Source organism: Leptodactylus fuscus, chromosome 1 (assembly GCF_031893055.1).
Source record: "Leptodactylus fuscus isolate aLepFus1 chromosome 1, aLepFus1.hap2, whole genome shotgun sequence".
Lineage (NCBI taxonomy): Eukaryota > Metazoa > Chordata > Amphibia > Anura > Leptodactylidae > Leptodactylus > Leptodactylus fuscus.
Genome location: NC_134265.1, coordinates 224214958 through 224239257, shown reverse-complemented (window position 1 = coordinate 224239257; position 24300 = coordinate 224214958). Strand labels below are relative to the sequence as shown.

Here is a 24300-nt window from a genome sequence, read left to right as displayed (position 1 = left end):
AGCTGACTTTTTCCCATAGTAATGCATTGACCAGCGTTGATTGGCCGAATGCCATACAGAGTACAGTACAGAGTTCTGCCGGAGGCTCGTCTGTGAGGAGGCGGAGTCTAAGATCAGACCAGAATGGAGACTGCTGTGGACCGATCTTAGACTCCGCCTCCTCTGGCAGAACTCTGTATGGCATTCGGCCAATCAACGCTGGTCAATGCATTCCTATGCTGAGATGTAGCAGTGTTGGCCATGCGCCAGGGAAGGTGGGAGGGGAATAGAATTTTTAGTGAGTTCACCACCTGGTGTTTGACTCGAATCGAACATCTCAAACAGCCTGATATCCGATCGAACATGTACTCGATCGAACACTGTTCGCTCATCTCTAGTCCTTATATAGTAGTTAGAAAAATACAGTATATTAGAGAATAGCACTGTCAGCAATTCTTTAATATTATTTCATTATCTAAAACACTGATACATAACCTTGCATAACTGAGTGTAGTTTCATAATATCTTCGTACATTCATATCTACAATAGTAGTTCAGATATACTACTGTAGCTAATCCAGTGCAATATAAGATGTAAGAAATCTCAGAATTAATTATTCTCCATGCTGCTTCCACACATTACATACTGATCATTCCTATAGCCTTCAATAAAGAATCGAATCAGTCTGCAAGCTCATGTAGTTACAGGAAGTGGGATGCATAATTTAAGTAGCTGCAGAGGCGATCTTACTTACCACTGCAGTGGCGAGATCCAGCTATTGGCAGCAGGAAGCTTGCCAGTGCATTAGGAGATGGAATATAGGAGAATTATGCCAAAAAATAGCATGGTAATAACAATTATTAATACAAAAAGAACCGCTCTCACCTGCAGTATCTGCCAGCACAATGCAGTTCTGTCTGGAAGAATTCTGCAAGTCATTGTAAATGCTATAATGCATAGAATACTCCTGACTCATTTCTTTCTATGAATGCTATACAGCTGTAACGTATGGCAGATATGGACCCACATTTGGCTGCAGCTTGCTACATGGGACCTTAGCTGTAAATATTTGTTAACAGCTATAATTTTATAACAATGGCCATCGTGTACTTATGGATCTTACATGTTGGAGCAATTTTGATGCTGATATTTGCTTGTGAAAATAAGAAACCAAGCTAGTTGTGTACCTGTGTTATAAAGCTACCTCTGAATGAGAAATAACATGTTTTACTGTAACATCCAGAAGCTCCTTCCACTGCCAAGTATCAGTTTGCATTTTTTTTCCTGCTGTCTATGTATAATGGATATACTGGCAGGAAGAGAAGTAGCCACAAATCTGCAGGTGACTCCATCTGCCCCAAGTGGTCATCAATTAAAGGCAACCTTATTAAGGAAGGATATTCTATTGTTCAGCAGCTACTTTCAAGAAATGTTCAGCACCACTAAGATGAACAGCACCCAGCTGACCTACATATCCTTTTACTATTACTTGCTATAACTATTAGAGGGAGAATTAGACATTCGATCTTAAAGCCTCAACTGGGATAAAGTGATATCTCACCACATTGCCTGATCTTAGGTCTCATAGGAGCAGAGAAGACACAAAGGAAAATGAAAGGGTGTACAATAAGAAACGGAAGTACACTAGCGATCAATATCTATGCTGCATGTAAACGACAAGTCCTATTTCATCATTGACTGGGATTAAATATCTTGCATTATGTAATATTAACAACAATCTTTATATGTTATAAAATCTCCCTCTCTCTCTCTATATATATATATATGCATATAAATATATGTACTATTATATATACTATTATTTAGTATATATATATATATATATATATATATATATATTATATATATCATATATATATATATATCATATATATATATAATATATATATATATATATATATATATATATATATATACAGTCCTATGAAAAAGTTTGGGCACCCCTATTAATCTTAATTAGAGATGAGCGAACACTAAAATGTTCGAGGTTCGAAATTCGATTCGAACAGCCGCTCACTGTTCGAGTGTTCGAATGGGTTTCGAACCCCATTATAGTCTATGGGGAACATAAACTCGTTAAGGGGGAAACCCAAATTCGTGTCTGGAGGGTCACCAAGTCCACTATGACACCCCAGGAAATGATACCAACACCCTGGAATGACACTGGGACAGCAGGGGAAGCATGTCTGGGGGCATAAAAGTCACTTTATTTCATGGAAATCCCTGTCAGTTTGCGATTTTCGCAAGCTAACTTTTCCCCATAGAAATGCATTGGCCAGTGCTGATTGGCCAGAGTACGGAACTCGACCAATCAGCGCTGGCTCTGCTGGAGGAGGCGGAGTCTAAGATAGCTCCACACCAGTCTCCATTCAGGTCCGACCTTAGACTCCGCCTCCTCCGGCAGAGCCAGCGCTGATTGGCCGAAGGCTGGCCAATGCATTCCTATGCGAATGCAGACTTAGCAGTGCTGAGTCAGTTTTGCTCAACTACACATCTGATGCACACTCGGCACTGCTACATCAGATGTAGCAATCTGATGTAGCAGAGCCGAGGGTGCACTAGAACCCCTGTGCAAACTCAGTTCACGCTAATAGAATGCATTGGCCAGCGCTGATTGGCCAATGCATTCTATTAGCCCGATGAAGTAGAGCTGAATGTGTGTGCTAAGCACACACATTCAGCACTGCTTCATCAAGCCAATACAATGCATTAGCCAGTGCTGATTGGCCAGAGTACGGAATTCGGCCAATCAGCGCTGGCCAATGCATTCTATTAGCCCGATGAAGTAGAGCTGAATGTGTGTGCTAAGCACACACATTCAGCACTGCTTCATCAAGCCAATACAATGCATTAGCCAGTGCTGATTGGCCAGAGTACGGAATTCGGCCAATCAGCGCTGGCTCTGCTGGAGGAGGCGGAGTCTAAGATCGCTCCACACCAGTCTCCATTCAGGTCCGACCTTAGACTCCGCCTCTTCCGGCAGAGCCAGCGCTGATTGGCCGAAGGCTGGCCAATGCATTCCTATGCGAATGCAGACTTAGCAGTGCTGAGTCAGTTTTGCTCAACTACACATCTGATGCACACTCGGCACTGCTACATCAGATGTAGCAATCTGATGTAGCAGAGCCGAGGGTGCACTAGAACCCCTGTGCAAACTCAGTTCACGCTAATAGAATGCATTGGCCAGCGCTGATTGGCCAATGCATTCTATTAGCCCGATGAAGTAGAGCTGAATGTGTGTGCTAAGCACACACATTCAGCACTGCTTCATCAAGCCAATACAATGCATTAGCCAGTGCTGATTGGCCAGAGTACGGAATTCGGCCAATCAGCGCTGGCTCTGCTGGAGGAGGCGGAGTCTAAGGTCGGACCTGAATGGAGACTGGTGTGGAGCGATCTTAGACTCCGCCTCCTCCAGCAGAGCCAGCGCTGATTGGCCGAATTCCGTACTCTGGCCAATCAGCACTGGCTAATGCATTGTATTGGCGTGATGAAGCAGTGCTGAATGTGTGTGCTTAGCACACACATTCAGCTCTACTTCATCGGGCTAATAGAATGCATTGGCCAGCGCTGATTGGCCGAATTCCGTACTCTGGCCAATCAGTGCTGGCCAATGCATTCTATTAGCTTGATGAAGCAGAGTGTGCACAAGGGTTCAAGCGCACCCTCGGCTCTGATGTAGCAGAGCCGAGGCTGCACAAGGGTTCAAGCGCACCCTCGGCTCTGATGTAGGAGAGCCGAGGGTGCACTTGAACCCTTGTGCAGCCTCGGCTCTGCTACATCAGAGCCGAGGGTGCGCTTGAACCCTTGTGCACACTCTGCTTCATCAAGCTAATAGAATGCATTGGCCAGCGCTGATTGGCCAATGTATTCTATTAGCCTGATGAAGTAGAGCTGAATGTGTGTGCTAAGCACACACATTCAGCTCTACTTCATCGGGCTAATAGAATGCATTGGCCAGCGCTGATTGGCCAGAGTACGGAACTCGACCAATCAGCGCTGGCTCTGCTGGAGGAGGCGGAGTCTAAGATCGCTCCACACCAGTCTCCATTCAGGTCCGACCTTAGACTCCGCCTCCTCCAGCAGAGCCAGCGCTGATTGGCCGAATTCCGTACTCTGCATTCGCATAGGAATGCATTGGCCAGCCTTCGGCCAATCAGCGCTGGCTCTGCTGGAGGAGGCGGAGTCTAAGGTCGGACCTGAATGGAGACTGGTGTGGAGCGATCTTAGACTCCGCCTCCTCCAGCAGAGCCAGCGCTGATTGGTCGAGTTCCGTACTCTGGCCAATCAGCGCTGGCCAATGCATTCTATTAGCCCGATGAAGTAGAGCTGAATGTGTGTGCTTAGCACACACATTCAGCTCTACTTCATCAGGCTAATAGAATACATTGGCCAATCAGCGCTGGCCAATGCATTCTATTAGCTTGATGAAGCAGAGTGTGCACAAGGGTTCAAGCGCACCCTCGGCTCTGATGTAGCAGAGCTGAGGGTGCACAAGGGTTCAAGTGCACCCTCGGCTCTCCTACATCAGAGCCGAGGGTGCGCTTGAACCCTTGTGCAGCCTCGGCTCTGCTACATCAGAGCCGAGGGTGCGCTTGAACCCTTGTGCACACTCTGCTTCATCAAGCTAATAGAATGCATTGGCCAGCACTGATTGGCCAGAGTACGGAATTCGGCCAATCAGCGCTGGCCAATGCATCCCTATGGGAAAAAGTTTATCTCACAAAAATCACAATTACACACCCGATAGAGCCCCAAAAAGTTATTTTTAATAACATTCCCCCCTAAATAAAGGTTATCCCTAGCTATCCCTGCCTGTACAGCTATCCCTGTCTCATAGTCACAAAGTTCACATTCTCATATGACCCGGATTTGAAATCCACTATTCGTCTAAAATGGAGGTCACCTGATTTCGGCAGCCAATGACTTTTTCCAATTTTTTTCAATGCCCCCAGTGTCGTAGTTCCTGTCCCACCTCCCCTGCGCTGTTATTGGTGCAAAAAAGGCGCCAGGGAAGGTGGGAGGGGAATCGAATTTTGGTGCACTTTACCACGTGGTGTTCGATTCGATTCGAACATGGCGAACACTCTGATATCCGATCGAACATGTGTTCGATAGAACACTGTTCGCTCATCTCTAATCTTAATCATTTTAAGTTCTAAATATTTTGGTATTTGCAGCAGCCATTTCAGTTTGATATATCTAATAACTGATGGACACAGTAATATTTCAGGATTGAAATGAGGTTTATTGTACTAACAGAAAATGTGCAATATGCATTAAACCAAAATTTGACCGGTGCAAAAGTATGGGCACCTCAACAGAAAAGTGACATTAATATTTAGTAGATCCTCCTTTTGCAAAGATAACAGCCTCTAGTCGCTTCCTGTAGCTGTTAATCAGTTCCTGGATCCTGGATAAAGGTATTTTGGACAAACAATTCAAGTTCAGTTAAGTTAGATGGTCGCCGAGCATGGACAGCCCGCTTCAAATCATCCCACAGATGTTCAATGATATTCAGGTCTGGGGACTGGGATGGCCATTCCAGAACATTGTAATTGTTCCTCTGCATGAATGCCTGAGGATTTGGAGCGGAGTTTTGGATCATTGTCTTGCTGAAATATCCATCCCCGGCGTAACTTCAACTTCGTCACTGATTCTTGAACATTATTCTCAAGAATCTGCTGATACTGAGTGGAATCCATGCGACTCTCAACTTTAACAAGATTCCCGATGCCGGCATTGGCCACACAGCCCCAAAGCATTATGGAACCTCCACCAAATTTTACAGTGGGTAGCATGTGTTTTTCTTGGAATGCTGTTTCTTTTTGGACGCCATGCATAACGCCTTTTTTTATAACCAAACAACTCAATCTTTGTTTCCAAAATGAAGTTGGCTTCTCCAAATGTGCTTTTGCATACCTCAGGCAACTCTATTTGTGGCGTACGTGCAGAAACGGCTTCTTTCTCATCACTCTCCCATACAGCTTCTATTTGTGCAAAGTGCGCTGTATAGTTGACCGATGCACAGTGACACCATCTGCAGCAAGATGATGCTGCAGCTCTTTGGAGGTGGTCTGTGGATTGTCCTTGACTGTACTCACCATTCTTCTTCTCTGCCTTTCTGATATTTTTCTTGGCCTGCCACTTCTGGGCTTAACAAGAACTGTCCCTGTGGTCTTCCATTTCCTTACTATGTTCCTCACAGTGGAAACTGACAGGTTAAATCTCTGAGACAACGTTTTGTATCCTTCCCCTGAACAACTATGTTGAACAATCTTTGTTTTCAGATCATTTGAGAGCGGGCTGTCCATGTTCGGCGATCATCAAACTTAACTGAATTTGAATTGTTTTGTAGAAAGAAATGGTCCAAAATACCTTCATCCAGGATCCAGGAACTGATTAAAAGCTACAGGAAGCGACTAGAGGCTGTTATCTTTGCAAAAGGAGGATGTACTAAATATTAATGTCACTTTTCTGTTGAGGTGCCCATATTTTTGCACCGGTCAAATTTTGGTTTAATGCATATTGCGCATTTTCTGTTAGTACAATAAACCTCATTTCAATCCTGAAATATTACTGTGTCCATCAGTTATTAGATATATCAAACTGAAATGGCTGTTGCAAACACCAAAATATTTAGAACTAAAAATGATTAAGATTAATAGGGGTGCCCAAACTTTTTCATAGGACTGTATATATATATATAAATCAAAATGCAATTCTTGGTCACACTGAAACTAGAAGTGCCTTTCCAGGAATACATATCCTCATGGTAAGCCATTGATGTGTGATTAGTAGTGTAGCCCCCTCCCATGGCCCCCTAAGGCCAGCAAAACAAGGAGGCTGTAGCAAGTCTATATATGCAGCTGTTCCAGATGCTGCAGTTGAGCCTCATATCATGGGTCAGACTCCTGACAGTCACATATTGATAGCCATTGATGTATACTTTAAGAAATGGGTTTTCCCATAAATAACCATTAAACCCTATTCATAGGACTGTAACGTCCATTGAGAAGAGAAGGGGGTCCCATGTGTCCAAATGCATGACCATTACTCCATTTACTCCAATAAGACCGAAAGAGATAGTCAGGTACTACTTGAGACTAGTCCTAGTAAAGTGAGTGAGGTAGAGAGTGTGCATGGACAAGTCACCCAAGAGACTGCAATTTCTAGGTGTCCAATTGGTCATCTCCGACAATAAGACATTTATCCCATATCCAGGAAACATTTAACCTCTTATCTCCATCCATCATGAATAAGCACCAATTAATGCTTTATGATGGATATATCTGTCATATTAATCTCACTGCCACTGTACCTGTGACATTAATAGCAGGAGCCCAGATGATAGACATAAAGCATTTCTATTGTGTAAAATTAGTAAAAACTAGTTGTGGCTCTAGGAAGATGGGGATATAAAAACACAAATATGCAGCATCCAAAATAGGCCAGATCCTTAAGGTATTAAGCTTCGCAGGTACGTCCATAGTCTGCATCTGTTTGCATTCACTGACAAATATTCACATATAAACCAAGTTGTGTTAACTTTAGCATGTATTAATCATAATTGGCAACCAATAATGTATTGCTTTTAATAATGGCGACAATGAGTGAAGTGGTTACTACAAAGCAGGCAGCTGCATTTGCAGTCATGGCCTTTTGTGCTTACTTCAGAGTCTATACTACAGACTGCTTCTCACATAGTTTTCATTGCAATGCATTAGAAGCCTTATCATCTCATTTTCCTGATTGGTTTCAGAAATGCTTGTGTCCTGTCAAGGTCACATTGTAGATGAGGCTGCAGTTTGGCAAGTCTCTGGTTACTCAGCATCCTCACTTCCAAGGAGCTTTGTGCAGAATAAATTATCCTCAAGTCTGACAAAGAGCCAAAAATCATTTTCAGCAGTCCTAAGTACCGATCAGAAAAATAAGGATATATGATATATGAAAAGTATTTTCTGCAAAATGCATAACATTTAGGCTGTGACTATGTTACACTGGAAAGAGGATTTATTCCACGAAAGACCATTACGGAGAAGCCCCAAAACTAGACAAATCCAGTAGACAAATAGGAAACTAGTACCAGTACTTGAAGGACCCAAAAACACACACCTGATCTGTATACAGTGAAAGCAGGTGCCTAGGATCAGAGAAACATGGCTGCTTTCTCATAGAAACAGCGCCACACCTGTCCATAGGTTGTGTTTGGTACCGCAGTCCTGCTCTATGGAAACAAGTGAAACTTAGACACAATATACCCCAATCTATGGACAAGACTGACACTGATATTGTAAGAAAGCAATCATATTTTATCCATGGCAGGAACATAAAAAAAATTTTCTCCTTGTTTCATTAAACATTATAAGGTAAAATAAAATATAGCTCATCAATGGTTTGTAATGATATATAAAGAACAACTGTATAACTAATAGAAAGTAAAGCTATTTTTAATCGTGTGTGCCTTATATTTTAAAGTATATAAAATATACTTATATTCCATATGCCCTGAAATGCCCAATCTGGTATATATGATCTATCCTTATAGTAGATTATCAATATGCCATCCTTTCATTTGTGTCTTTGATTAAATAACTGGTTCATGCAAATAGCTTTACATGGCATTGCATTAGCTGAAAGCCATTTCTTTTATACTACAGAGCAGCTGTCTTAGCTTTATGTTAAATGAGATCTTGGTGTGTCTTGAGATTACCAGTCTCTTTATACAATTGTCATGGAGCCTACTTCTTGAGCAATACAAAAAAGTACAAGCAACAGAAGAATATAAGGCAAGGCCAAATATAACCACAATGTCCTAAAAATATTGACCTGGTCCTTGCTATATTTAACGGTGACCCATTTGATTGATTCAAAAATGTTTAAGAATTCCAGACTAACTCAATCCAGAGAAACATTTACAAAGGTAGAACAAAAATCTAGACAACAATGTCTTCGCAACGCGTTCAGCTCTAAGCTGGTAACTCCAGAAACTGCCTCTTCATCTGAACTAGGGTCACTCACTCACTATTCCTACAGCAAAGGAACAGTATCCTGGATTTTCATGGGTAGTGTGAACTATGGGTTAGTAGTGTGAGACTTTCTCTGCTCTGGATACAAGATGATTTCTTACTCTTGGTACCTTTGGTAAACCAAAGAAAAATGACTTCCTCTCTTTCTCTTCTGCTAATAGATAAGGATTCATTCACACGGAGGAAAATGGTGAGGAATTTGGTGTGGAATTTCAGCACTGAAAAATAGCTTCCCATTGACTTCAATGCTGCTAGCAGAAAAAGGATCCCATTGAAGTCAATGGGAGGCTATTTTTTCAGCGCTGAAATTCCACACCAAATTCCTCACCATTTTCCTCCATGTGAATGAATACACAATCCCCAAAGCACCTGCTTTTAGGTTTCCATATTCTTCATTCACATAATTGTGTGACTTGGTAAAATAAATTATTATTCATATTACTATTTTGAAAGCATTATTGCAGAATTTTTCTAAAAAAGCCTAAAACTTTTGAACATTACTCTGTATGGGAAAGGCTTAGCATGTTGTACTTTGCAGTAAAAGATATTTTTTCAGGTATGTTCTGTATTGGCAACATAGCAATAATATTAACATATATGACTAATAGTGATGCCTTTCACATTTTGTTCAGCCATTTGGATTAACAGTTTCTTTCACAGATAGTTTTAGCTACAATGAGTAACAGTTTATAACATATAGAAATGTATTGGAGTGACTACATACTGTGCATTCAATACTTTCCATCAGTCTGTAAATGGAATTTTGTGTACCGTTAGTCTGACTGGTCCTTGCACAAGCACTTTTGATATTACAATGAAGGGTAGAGATTTCCCTTTTTCTGACACAAACTCTGTCTTTCTCCAATTCTCTGCATTTTGTAAGCAGATGTATGGTGTTAATGGTAGGGTTTGCGTTTAGACGAGAGGAGTGCATTATGACATTTGTGTAACGCAATTAATTTCATGCGTTGATCCTCCATTTTCATTACTGTCTACATGGAGTGGAAGGGGGGCGTTATGCACAAGCTGCATTGGTTACATGTAATCTGTATGATTGTTGTTTCTAGTTCACGTACGTTTAACATCTCATCATAGTATGTAAGAATGTGTATCATACCAACAGAGTTTTAAAGAGGACTTTTCACCACCTTCACCAATTCAAGTTCTTAGCATTTGTGAATAGGTGCTGCTTTGCTGATTACAGCACAGTTGTAATTTCATCTCTAGCCCCCGCCATACCTGAGCAACAAGCACAGTTAGTTTTGGTACTCAATATACCATTTCAGCTCTATAATTTTAGTAGGGCATGGGGTGTGATTCAGAGATCAAATTAGAGGCAGCCAGTGTCAGAGCTCAGAGTCACACCTTGCCTGCTCCTGCCTGACACTGCCCTTCTGACAGTACATAGTCTAAATAGCATATCAGGCACTGAAACTAACAGAACTGATTGCTTGGCAAAGGCGGGGGCTAGAAAAATAAAGGTGAAGCAGAACCTTTTAATTGATGTAGGGAGCTGCACTTATTGGAGATGGTGAAAAGTCCCCTTTAAAGGCTACATAATGACTATATGTTTTTTTAGAATAGACCAAACTATAAACTAACATTCCACAATACACAAGAGGTTGAGTCGGCACAATAAATGAGATGTTCTAGAAAGTCTAAACTCCTGTATGAGTTTAATGTTATCAATTGGTGGAAAAAACTGTAATGTAATGTGTAAGAATAAGCGCCTGCACATCAATCAAGATGTGAAACAAGTTTCTGTTGTTTTTTTTTACCTTACAGGAATGTCATGAATGCATGCAGATATGTGAAACTTACTTTATATAACACAGATGGGAAACTGTAGGAATTCTACAGGGATTTTTCTCATTTTTGATGATGTATTTACCTATGACTTTTCATGGTACAGATCCACAGACTGGTTACAGTTTGAATTCCATTTTAGAACATTTTTATCTACTCCATTAGCATTTGATGGTGATATATGGATCCCCGGTAGTGAAGTGAACTGTGGTGGTCTTAAATAGCTCATGCCTAATTTAATTATAGGGGAATGTTTTCACTTGTACAACACATAAATCAAAGAGGTAAAACATAGTAAATAACTCACTACAAGTGTGTACATTGCACACATACAAAAATGATCAATATAACTGATATGCCAAGGTCATGATATTCAATCATATACAGTTTAATCATATACCTAAACAAAAACAGGCTATACTATTGCTATATTAGGAATATTTCAATGGTACTCCAGCAGGAGAGGGGGATATGAAAATAGGAGTAAGCCAATTCCAAAACTATAGTAAGGATAGTTTATGGAACACTTGATAAATAGAGCTGTACTGTAAAACCTATAAAAGCTCTAACTAAAGCGTTAATATGGAATTGTAAGCTTTATATTATACTTTAGGACTTAAGCATTGATTGTCTACTATTAGGACAAGCCATCTATGTATTAATATTAATAGATGAAATACATGTAAAATGTTCTTACATATTGTGACATTCACTCTCTTGGTGTCGTTCCCCAGCTGGTTTGACACAGTGCATTTATACTCTCCAGTATCGGCTTCTGTTGTTTTTGGAATTTGGAGCTCTGAAGACTTTCTATGAAAGCAACAAAATTGCAATAAGTAATATTCTCGTGAAACATCTACAATTAAATGTCTGGTATAGGTAGGACACAGAGATTTTAATTTTTTATACTTCTTACTCAAAAAATAATAGTTTTGATGTCATTGGTCACTTTTGTCAAAAATACTGGAAGCTTTACCCTATGGACTATTCATTTCACTGGTGTGTGACATTTTCTACATCTGTACATATGTTCTTGGTGATCAAACAGTCCCATTCTACTGTGTATTGTAAATTGCTATGGTCCCCAGGCCCCTACCAACCAATAGCTGTTTCTAAAAGTGTAATTCAAGAGCTCAAACTTATTTCCAAGTATTTTATACTGCTTTTTGAACTCGAGTTCACCAGTTCACTTCTGTCTGTTAAAAAGTGGGTGCCTTTGGTAGATAAATCTTCATACTTTAACAAAGTGATACAAACAATCATCCTCAGATTTTGGAAAGGAAATTATCTTGACCTTTCACCCTTACAGTAAATGGAACATGTTAAATCATAATTAGCAATTTTTTATTTTTGGACATTAAAAGAAGTACCGGTAATTAAAAAATCTACAAATTTTTCTAATATGATAATGCAAAGCACTTTTGAAAAGAAGAAGCTGTCTAAAGATGGGTTCCCACGACAAAAGCTTTAAAGGGGTTATCCAGTTTCTAAGATTAATGGCCTTTCCTTGGGATAGGCTATCATTATTAGATCTGTAAGGGTACAACACCCGGTACCCATGCACATCACCTTTACTGCAGCAAAGCCAAACTGCTTACTTGCTTTACAAACTGCAGCAGCAAGTGTAGGTACTTCAGCGCTGCCCCGTTAAAGTCTATGGGGCCAGGGGTGAAATTAGCCTGTCTGCTGCCTGAGGTGAACTATAGGGCCCCCCAGCCCCCCCAAAAAATAACAAAAATTGTGTGATTATCCCTCCTAATTAAGACACCTCCCCATTGGACGATCAAAACATCCACTTACTCAGCCCCCACATAGTATATATATATGTATATATATTCTTTCAGTATTCAGGTTGACATAGCATTGTCTTCTGCTAAAAAGTGTCGGCCTGTTATGACTGAGCCCGATTTCTGACAGAACATGATCCACTGGACAGTCTGATATTGTACGTTTAAGAGCAAATTCACGGGTTCCTATACTATAGTCCTGTTGCGGGTCCTTATAAGGTGCATTGTATCCCTAGTAAATCATCTGTAAAGAATATGATTTTGCCCTACTTCCATTACTTAGCACTTAGAGAATCCATAACACTTCATTATCACTCTATGTTCTATGCTACTAGGGGGCAGAATATGAGGCCGCTAAATAAATAAATGAATAAAACTTACTTTTTCTTCCGTATCTTGATGTTGGCTGGCTTGCTGTCTGCTTTATTTTTTCCTCCAATTTCTTTATCTTCTTTGAACCACTTAAATTTCAGACCGGGCTGTTCTGACACAACTTCACATTTAATTGTCAACTTACTACCCGCATCAACCTTTTTATTCTCTATATCCTTTAGTTTTGGTGGTGAAGCTGTAGGGAAAAAAACAAAACAATGAATATTGTGGACAGTAATGAGTTAAACATGAATACAAGTAGAGCATAAATTATAATGTAGGTCATAAAGACATAACGTTCAGAGTATGAACACAGTAATATATATATATATATATATATATATATATATATATATATATATATATATATAAATTAGACACACTACTACTACTAGTGGTCACATCAGACATTTTTATTTCAGGCCCACATTGCCTGACCTTACTTTGTTCTGCTGCAAGTCTCATAAAAGACAATAAAAGCTAATGTTATATTCTTGGGTAAAAGCTTCTCATCCGGAGACTTCAGCAATATAACACGACTGCTTTGGATGTCAGGATTAAAAGAAAATCAATTTGCTGTAAAAAGCAGCAGCTTCTTTCAGACACATGCTACAGTGACCTTAATACTATCATACAAAACTCAACATAAAGTCACATTCAACATCAACACTAACAAAAATCAATCTTTAAGGAAAAAAAATGATCCGAATTATGATTCAGCATATTTATTATCTATCGTTGTGAATTTTCGTGTTCCACTTTTGTACTAGGACACATGTTTTTGTATGTTGTTACATACTGTTGTATCTAGTACCTATGGACGAGTCACTAATAATGAGATATGACCATGTATTACATAGTATTATATACTGTAATATTTTATTTTATTTATTTATTTACTTTGGCTTTTATTAGCTGTAGGAGGTAGAAGGGAAAAGGTAACCGAAGCGTACTGTGATTTGCTGCTGACTCTCATTTCAGAGACAGGCAGGAGATAAAAAAAGTCTTAGTCAGTGGTAATAAACCTTACTAATACAGATTGATTCCTATGTGCAGTCTCAGGGGAAAAGAGTCTTTGATATAGCTAGCATTCTTCTTACAGTAAAGCGTATACAAGGTTACAAGAAGTTTGATATTGTAGCTAGATAGATAGATAGATAGATGATAGATGGATAGATAGATAGATAGATGATAAACGGATAGATAGATAGATAGATAGATAGATAGATAGATAGGAGATAGATAGATAGATAGATAGATAGATAGATAGAGATAGATAGACATAGATAGATAGATAGATAGATAGATAGATAGATAGATAGATAGATAGGAGAAAGATAGATAGATAGATAGATAGATAGGAGATAGATAGATAGATAGATAGATAGACAGATAGATAAATAGATAGATAGATAGATAGATAGATAGATAGATAGATAGGAGATAGATAGATAGATAGATAGATAGATAGATAGATAGATAGATAGATACGTAGCAACAGGCCATAAAAGACTGCCCACTTGACTACCTGGCTATGCAGGTATATGGCCAGTCCTAGTATTCATTTACCTGTCAACAAGTCCAAAGCCAAATGGAATAACAGATGGAAAACAGGTGTGAGGTGTTCACACTGATGTGGTCAGGTTTTTATTCCTTCACAGCAACATGTGAAGAGTTTCTACTAAACATTTGCTTGTTCCATCATTCTGGTAAATGCTCATGTCAGATGCCAGAAGAATGGCTGGGGAGAAGCATTGTGGTGTATATAAGATAAGATGTCACACACGCCCATAGCCTACAGCCATGTCAGAGCAGATGGATTAAAGGGAGTCTGTCATCAGGAAAATTGTTATCAAAATAATGACAGTACCTTGTAGGGCTGCTTCTACACTTTCCAAAGATACCTTTCTGATTCTGCATTGCAGTTACTTTTTATTAAAATCTGTGTCTTCTTTTTATACAGATTAGCTGAAAAGGCCTTGGTGGTGGTGGTGAAAGGTCCTATTATTTGCATGCCGTAAAGTCCCTTTGCCCTTAGTATGAGATATGTATGTAGGGGAATCTAGGGCATGAAATAGGGCATTTGGTGGTACTGCCCTTGTAATGACAGGAGTTCATTGTAGAGCTAAGGCCAGTGACAGTCTCAAACTAGGGCGAGTTTACCAGACCAGTGGAGCAAGCCAATATTTAAGAGTAACTCTGTGTATGTGTGCTGTGAAAGAATAGAAACCCAACCACACCAGTGTGAACATTCCGCACTTGTTTCCATCAGGATTGTGACAAGATTACCACATTTTGTTTTGGACTGTGTTGACATGTGAATGAATACTAGGGCTGGCCATATACCTCCATAATTACACGGGCAATCTTTTATGGCCTGTTCTTATTTTTAGATGATACTACTGTTGCTTGCGGTTTTTATGGATTTAATAAAATTTTTTATTTTTTTACATGCTTTGCTGCTGATCAATGGAATTATTTCTGTAATTTTCCTCATTTTTAGAAGTGACGTCCTAATTATAGAAAGCGATGATTGAAATTATTAGTTCTGTCAAGATAAGCACAAAAATAAATGATCTCTCTCTCTATCATTTTTAAACACCCAGGAACACGGAACAATATATATATATATATATATATATATATATATATATAAAACAAAAGGTAGTGAGGCAACACTATGTTGAACTCTTTCAAGAGTTGGTGAAAATCCTCAAGATTTGGCACAAGATCAGGAGAATAAGTGATGTATCAGTTATGTGTACGTAAAGTTCTATGAGATCATACTATAATGTACTAAATATGTCTGGCCTATGTTATGTTTCACTAGAAATTTCTGTCATAGCCCAGTGTTGAAGCTGTTTTCTCTAAATCAAAGCATAAGAAAATGGACCTGTCACTTAGTTATGCTGTTTGTGGTCAGAGGTTCTCTTTAGTATCTGAAATATTGAAGGTTTGTTACGTAGTATTCAGCAAGTTTCAGAAGTGCCAACATAATGGGTATATACAGTACTGCACAAAACATAAAGCTGTAAATACTACAATATTGCATCCCATGGAATTACTAAGTACAGTATTTACCCAATAGCACACCAGGAAAACTTGATATTCACAAAATGAAACCAATATCTATGAACAATGTTGCTAAAACTCATGCAATGAACAGCACACCATGTGGTCAGGCATGGTACTGCAAGCGAAGCAGATCCAAGTTTCAAAGTTACTATGATGAAAGTTGCAGACTACTAAATGACAAATATTAGTATAAACATATAAGTATGCTTGAAAATGTAATTGTATCATTTCCTATATTTGTCATGGGAGATGCAGGTATGAAAAGGATGTATCGAGCTGTTATAGGACATATAGAGTAAAGGTATTTCCTGCAGTCTATAGTAGAAATACAGTACATTCATATTAAGAACATAGCTGCAAATATTGGACATCATTACTTACATAGAGATTTCCAGACACTGAGCACATGATATTAAAAGGCATAATCTATCAGACAAATGCAAAAGACTTCCCAATGACAAGAGTAACACTAAGTATGTTATTTCATGTAATATTCTCTTTCTATACCCCTCTTAGCAGCTGTCTTTTCTTTTGGTTATGTTCATGCTTTTTTCACTGTGTAGCAGTTTAAAGCAAAGCTGGACTTGTTCCCATACTATGCTGCAGGCGGTGAGAAGTCAGCCTCAGTCTTTCTGGTGTGCGTGACATAATTGAGAAAGCAAGAGATAGATATCAACCTAGCTAATGCCATCTACATGAGTTAAAGGTGCGGATACACCAAAAAATGGTTTATGTATTATTATGAAGCAATTGTCATTTATTATTAGAAGATTGCCATTTGTACTTATTTCTATTTATTTATTCCAAGGGCCAATCTGGAACAACCTCATATAACTGATGAACTTTGTTGAAATGAAAGCAATGAAAAAGTTAAAGTAAGCAAATGTTCATGCAATACAATAAAAATCATGTTAAACTTGGCTAAATCTGTACCTATAATGTCAGGGGTAAATCGCTATATTTTATTAACAAGATCCAAGTCACCCAGGCTACGGTTTACCTACAGTGACAACATGTTCCTACAGTAACACCTGTACCAGATGTCAGCACAGAGGAAAGACATGTTCTGTTCAGAGTTTCCATCACACATTCCATCACAATTGACTTGCAAAAGGACAAACACCTATGGGGAACCAGATGGAAGCCATTATAAGTCAGTGGGATCTGTTATGTAGCGGTAGTATCCAGTGTGCTGTGATTTGAGCTATGTATCATGGTTATAAATCAAAACCACAGATCCAGGGTTTAAAGGGAGTCTATCAGCAGCAAAAATATTATTAAACCAGTTCCAGTACCTTATAGTACTCAGAGCCTTGAGCACAGTGCTAGAATATGTTCGGAGAATGGCGGCTTAATTTTGACGAAAAGCTGCTTTTTATTCCTATGCAAATGGACCATGAGTATTATGGGAGGTGGTGGGGAAAAGCTCTGATTTTTCGAAAACTGCCATATGCCTAGCATCATCCCATTCTAATATCTTTCAGCTTCTAGTATAAACCCTTACTGTAGAGGTGAACTCCTACCATTGCGACCCCCAAGTATGGTTTGACAACACCACACCAAGGATTTGTTAGTAGTGCTCATCTTCCACATTGTGTTTCCCTATTTTACTGAAAAGCCCCCCCACCCATGTTATCTCAGACACAACAAGGACTAAAATATTTTATATATTAATCAGTAGTAAAAAAAAAAAGCCTTGAGATGTATTGTGTGTACTATTACTAACTCGGATGGTAAATAAGGAAGTAATGGGTTATTGGCGTCTTGCGTGTTTTCTTTATTAAGATCAGTGTACTAAATCAATTAAAATGATCTTCCTGGATGCTTGCCCTAGATAAAAGGGTAAGCATTTAGAGGTATTGATTCTCTGCTTGTATTAAATGGAGCCGAAGATGATATATTACCAAAGCTCAGCTATTTTTCTTTTGATATGCTACTTTTGCGAGTACTATGTAAGCCAAGATGACAAATTTAAGGAACTTCTTTATATCCAAAAACCTGTAAGCCAGACAAGGCCTTGAAAAATCTTCTTAGAGTTTCCAGCTCAGAGCATCTCGTAAGTTATTCTACACCAGCTATATATCTCTCACAGAAGACAAATGTCTATTGACACAATGATATTGTCTTTTTTGACATGATTTATAAGCTAAAATCTGTGTACTATATAACTTGTATATTGTGACATTTTATAAAACATTATATTATAAGCTGAAATAATTTATCCAGCAATTTTTTCTTCTAGATAAAAATATATAACAATTACACCAGCGTCTCTCTAATACCATCTAGCTAATATTTGCAGAGCAATAAGCCAGCATATACAAAATGCAATAAAACAAGTACAATAAGTCAGCAGACATGCTCCAACACACATCTATAATTTCTATAAAATAAAAGCACAAATGATATATTTTACATGCCCTTGCCATAGTATTGAACTAATTACCATCAACCCAAATATTCTATTTGAAGAGCATCGGTGGTTTCCTTTGACCACTACAAGCTTTTTTTATTAAAGGCGATTTATGAGGCCTGAATTGTTCTCACACATGTTTGAATGGGGTATGCTTGAAAGGAGAACGGCTGCAATTCTCATTACACCCACTACAAAAAAGCTGGCATGTCAGCATGGCAGCTCCCCGCATGTAAACAAGGTCAGGAGCCATGGACTTGTGAAAACAGCCAATCAGCAGGGGTCTTCACAGTATACATATAGGCCATCATTTAAAGAAAAAAAAAGGTGGAGAATATTTTTAGTGTTTTTTCTCAGGCTAAAATAATTTTGTACTTATCCTAAGAATCCCCAACAATAAGCATCTTATACACGGAGAATGCAGCAGGAAGCAGACAGCTTTGTTCTCCATGTAGTAGCTTAACTGAGTCAAGTGAATGGCCAATACACAGAAGACAGAACTGTCTGCTTCTTGCTCCATTCTCTGTGCATCAGCTACTGATATCAGCTGATTAGTGGGCATGACAGGTATTGGTGCCTGTCAAATCTGATATTGATGAGCTATCCTTAGTACAGTTCATTAATATTTTTAGCCCAGAAAATGCTGTTACTTAAAGGGGTTTTCCCATCTCAGTGTTTCAGCAGTTTGCCTGTTGTCTCTTCTTCTCACTTCCTGCATTGCCCCACCCCTTCCAGCTTACTGAATGGGACACTTTGAAATGTCACAATACTTAAACAGATCAAATAATATGCGCATGCTTCTAGAGAAGGACTCAGTGTTTTCTGTGTGTTTACATAGATATATAACAGACTTGGTTTCATCAGCAAACTGCAATTAGATGAACGGATTGCTCTGCCAGCAGAGCAGTGAGTGACGTCGCTTGTCCTACAGGTTCGTGGTTATGGAAACACTGTATGAACAATGGCAGGAATAAGTACACATAGCAGGAAAAGAAAGCAGAATTTCTAAAGCAAAAAATTTAGGAAAAGTCTTCAATTTACATAAGCTACCAGTATAAATAGGATTCTTGAGATGGGAATACCCCTTTAAGAAGTCAAGCGATAACAAGGATACCATGCAATAACTGTAATAACCAGAATTAAAGACGAAACCATTAAAGCAATCTTCAGATAAAAATATATGCCTCTAACATTAAAAATTATAGTAAAACATCTCTAAAACACAATAGTGTATAGCATAACACATACCCTGTGTGATACTTTTACTGTATACCAAAAGTAACAAAAAGCTTGTTTACATACTAAATGGAATTTTGCATAAGCATCACTGTGCGCTCACATCAGCACTGCCTCATATTCACTTCTTCTTCATCTCTCAATACTTTTGCATTAACCTACATCTTCCATTTGTAAATCATGTTGCTAAATATCAATGAACAATCCCAAAATCAGAGTTACCTTTTAGTCATATTACTGCAATGACTAATGCCATGTTTTGTAGCAATCCCACATTTTTATATTACATTTATTATCCTACTAATATTATAAGTGTGAAAGTTTGTGTGTTTGGATGTTTGGATGTTTGTGAGTTTGGATGTTTGTTCCTCAATCACGCTAAAACGCCTGGACGGATTTGCGTGCAATTTTCCACAAACATAGTTTTCCCTTAGGATTGAGTCACAGGCTACTTTTGGTGCCACTAAACAACATGGCTTCCTAGCAGGAGACTCACAAAAGCAGGACTGCTAGCCCCAGCTATAGACTCACACACACTGCCTGGCATTTCCTGCCTCAACCTGCCTGCACACTCCTTACTGTCACCTCAGGAGTAGCCCTCACTCTACTCACTCATATTTACATATAGATTTCCACTATATAACACATCACATTGTCTGTATTACTACATACACAATATAACATCACATTGTATTACTACATACACAATATAACACATCACATTGTCTGTATTACTACATACACAATATAACAGATCACATTGTCTGTATCACTACATACACAATATAACACATCACATTGTCTGTATCACTACATACATAATATAACACATCACATTGTCTGTATCACGACATACACAATACGACACATCACATTGTCTGTATCACTACATACACAATACGACACATCACATTGTCTGTATCACTACATACACAATACGACACATCACATTGTCTGTATCACTACATACACAATACAACACATCACATTGTCTGTATCACTACATACACAATACAACACATCACATTGTCTGTATCACTACATACACAATACAACACATCACATTGTCTGTACCACGACATACACAATACGACACATCACATTGTCTGTATCACGACATACACAATACGGCGCATCACATTGTCTGTATCACGACATACACAATACGGCGCATCACATTGTCTGTATCACGACATACACAATACGACACATCACATCACATTTGCTAGCCCACCAAACTTTTTAAAGCACTTTTACAGTTTCACACGTCTGTGTCCGCCCAATTCTCAAATCACCGCAGACGAAGTCGCGGGTAAAAGCTAGTAGAACATATATTGAATCGTAGTTTGCTATATATGACTCAGAAGAATAAACTGTGGAGTTAAGCAAACAGTGTTCGTCCACACAGTGGCAGTATTGTCTTATAGTGTGGATATTAGTGACAGAAAATGGGATAGCTACACCCCAAAAGTAATGCCATCACAGAGATGGACTGTTACATATGTTAAGATATTATGAGGTGGCTGGATCTTCACAGAAAAGTGAAAACCACTTTCATGCTGTGTCTAGCTGTTTAAATGTCCCATTGTCACAATATCACATTATAGTTTTATTTATACTTATTATTATGTTTCTAATCTTCATTTAAAGGCTATTTAATAAAAGACATAAACAGTTGGTAGTCAGGGTTATATATATATATATATATATATATATATATATATATATATACCCAAATGCCATAGACAGAACCAAAGGCACGTTGTTTCTGACAAGATGACATTAATATTAAACCCCAAAGGTCCCTCAAAATGTTGTCAGGTTATCCAAAGCTTTAAGGGTCAATCGGAAAAATATGATACTAAGTATAAATAAGAGCATAGAATTAAAGGTAACCTGTGACAATGAATATGTAATCTGATGGTTATCATTATGTGTATAGCGCCATCTTATTCCACAGCGCTTTACAGGCATTGTCAGTTACTGTTCCATTCAGGGCTCACAATCTACCTTCCCTATCAGTATGTCTTTGTCTATAGTTTGGGAGGAAAGCCATGCAAACATGGACAAAACATACAAACTCCTTGCAGATGTTGTCCTTGGCAGGATTCAAACCCAGGACTCTAACGCTATAAGGCCACCGTGCTACTCTACCATGTTTAATGTCACTGGTCCCTATAAACATATGTTCTCTTCTGTCCCTTCAATGGACCATGAGGGGTCAGTTGACACCCCATAAGATGCATTTTTGTGGGATCCATAGTGGTTGTCACTCTATGCAGATCTGTAAAACTAAAAGCCAACAGATTGCCCCACCAAGTAACCAACATTTTGAGGTTATGTTATTCGAGAACAGGGTTTTTGCTTTCCTGCTGCCATACTGGGGACCTAAAATAGAGATCTATTGATTTTAGTAAAGTAGTAAGAGGTTTCCATAGTATAATAAATGCAGTAAACATTCTAACTACACATAAAGTAAGCCAATAAGAACTCTCCGGTTTGTTCTTGGTAAACACAAACTACACATGTGTTTTATTATTATGTTTTATAGCTTTTCTACTGTTCAAAGTGCACGCTTATTAGATTTGTGATGGTTGCTTTCCTCAATTACACCATGCTTGATGTTTAAGAAATGCCTGTTAAAACAAGGCTTTAATCAATGCTGGAAATAATCCTGATATGGATAGCTTAAAAGAACATGAAAAAGTCAACCCCATGTATAGTGGACACTACTCGCCAATTATCTATCGCTTCCTTTCACTGACAGCACTGAGGTAGAGAAACCAAATTACTCCCATATGGATTCCAAGAGAGAAAACTGAAAAAACCCAGCAGGGAGTCAACCAAAATGTTGTGAAAGGCCATATGGGACTGATGACTGAAGACTATCCATACATGTGGCATAATTAAACAAATTGGCCACTTATACCCAAAAGCTATAGAATATGATGCAAGAAACAATCACACAAGATCCATGAAGATGGGATGAACTATTTAGTGCACCATGTGTCAGTCATCTATGGGTTTATGGAATACAATAAACAGCTCCTGCCTCAACACAATATACAGTTACTTCCTCTGAAATAAAAGTTAGAGACAAAGTTAGTATTTCAGTTTCCCGAGTCAGCTGATCTGAATGCATTAAAAATCTAATGACAAATTACCATCAGTTTTTATTACTATTGGTCACGTAATGACTTCTATGATCTAACAGGCTCATGACTGATGCTAAAAAATAACTAATAACTGAACTAATAGTAGTGTGATGCCCTCTTGACAGAATGGATAGGAAAATTAAAATAATTTTTTTTTTCATTTTTTTGGAAATAGCACCAGTCTTGCCCGTGGGTGCTATCTGGTGTTCCTTCTCATAGCCTTTCAAATCAGAATACTAAGCTGCAGTACCAGACATAGCATGCTGCTAGGTGTGGCACTGTTTGTGTTTTGGAACTCAAGAGACACATTTTTTTTAAAATTCCGGATAACTAATCGACTATGTTCATAGTTTATGACTTGTTGCTGGAAAATTTATGTACGAAATAAATGATTTCCAAGTAACATGTTTCCTAAAACAATACCAGGTGAGCTAGGTTCACATCTGCGCTGGGGTTCCAGTTCTTCAGGTACGAATGTGGACCCAAAAAAGCAAAACCTAATCCGTTTAAAAAGCGGTTACCCACAGAAACCCATGGATCCCATAGATTATAATGGGGTCCACAGAGTTTCCACCTGAAAAATGCAGAGAAAAAGTCCGGCTTGCAGGACATTTCTCTCCATATATTTCATCGACCGCTGGTGTGAACCTAGCCTGAGCTTTGCTTGGAGCATGGCTTAGTTCCCTTGAAAACTTAGGCCTGGTTCACATCTGCGTTTGGTATTCCATTTGGGGAGTCCGCATGAGGACAAGCGGTGAGCTTATGAAAGCACACAGACCCCATAGACTATAATAGAGTCCGTGTGTTTTCCACGCGGTATCCACACAGAACATGTGGACAGAAAAGTACTTCACAAACTACTTTCCTCTCTGCATGACTCATGCGGACAGAGAGCAGAAAACACACGGACCGCATTATCGTCTATGGGGTCTGAGTGCTTTCACGGCTCACCGCTTCAATGCGTTCGGTATTCCGTTCGGAGGTCCCCATCCGGACTCACTGAACGGAATACCGAACGCAGATGTGAACCAGGCTTTACACCTATAAAAGGAAGGAACTGAAATCTGATCCATGGAAAGATGTGTGTCATGGAGACAACATCCTCTAATTGCTACTTTGTGGAAACTGTACTGTTGCAATATACAAAGAGTAAAAAATAACAGATCCTACAAATATAATGGGTGGTATAAAACTGTGAGTTATCCACTATACAACAAATGAGGTGGAAAGTACAGTAAATATCTATTAGTCTCCAACCAGAAAGAACTTTTTCTCGCATCAAAGGGTGAACAAAACGTCTTGTGCATTTTTTTCACACGTCATAACATCATTTACGTTCTGCTCCCTTAACAAACATTTGGAATGATCATACAGCACACTTCTCGGCTGGTTTATTCCCATTCACAAGGAAGATCGACTAATCTCT

The 24300-nt window shown here is 38.8% G+C and overlaps 1 protein-coding gene across 5 annotated transcripts in view; it reads right to left on the bottom strand.

Annotated features, from left to right (window-relative positions):
• The window catches only part of NRG1 (neuregulin 1), a 585159-nt gene that overhangs the window by 66298 nt on the left and 494561 nt on the right, over positions 1–24300 (bottom strand). For all 5 annotated transcript variants that reach the window (XM_075283721.1, XM_075283723.1, XM_075283722.1 and 2 more), the window contains exons 2-3: positions 13005–13191; positions 11534–11646 (exon numbers count right to left, since the gene is read on the bottom strand). In XM_075283721.1, the coding sequence (XP_075139822.1) occupies positions 11534–11646; positions 13005–13191 (300 nt within the window). The remainder of the gene's footprint in view (positions 1–11533; positions 11647–13004; positions 13192–24300) is intronic.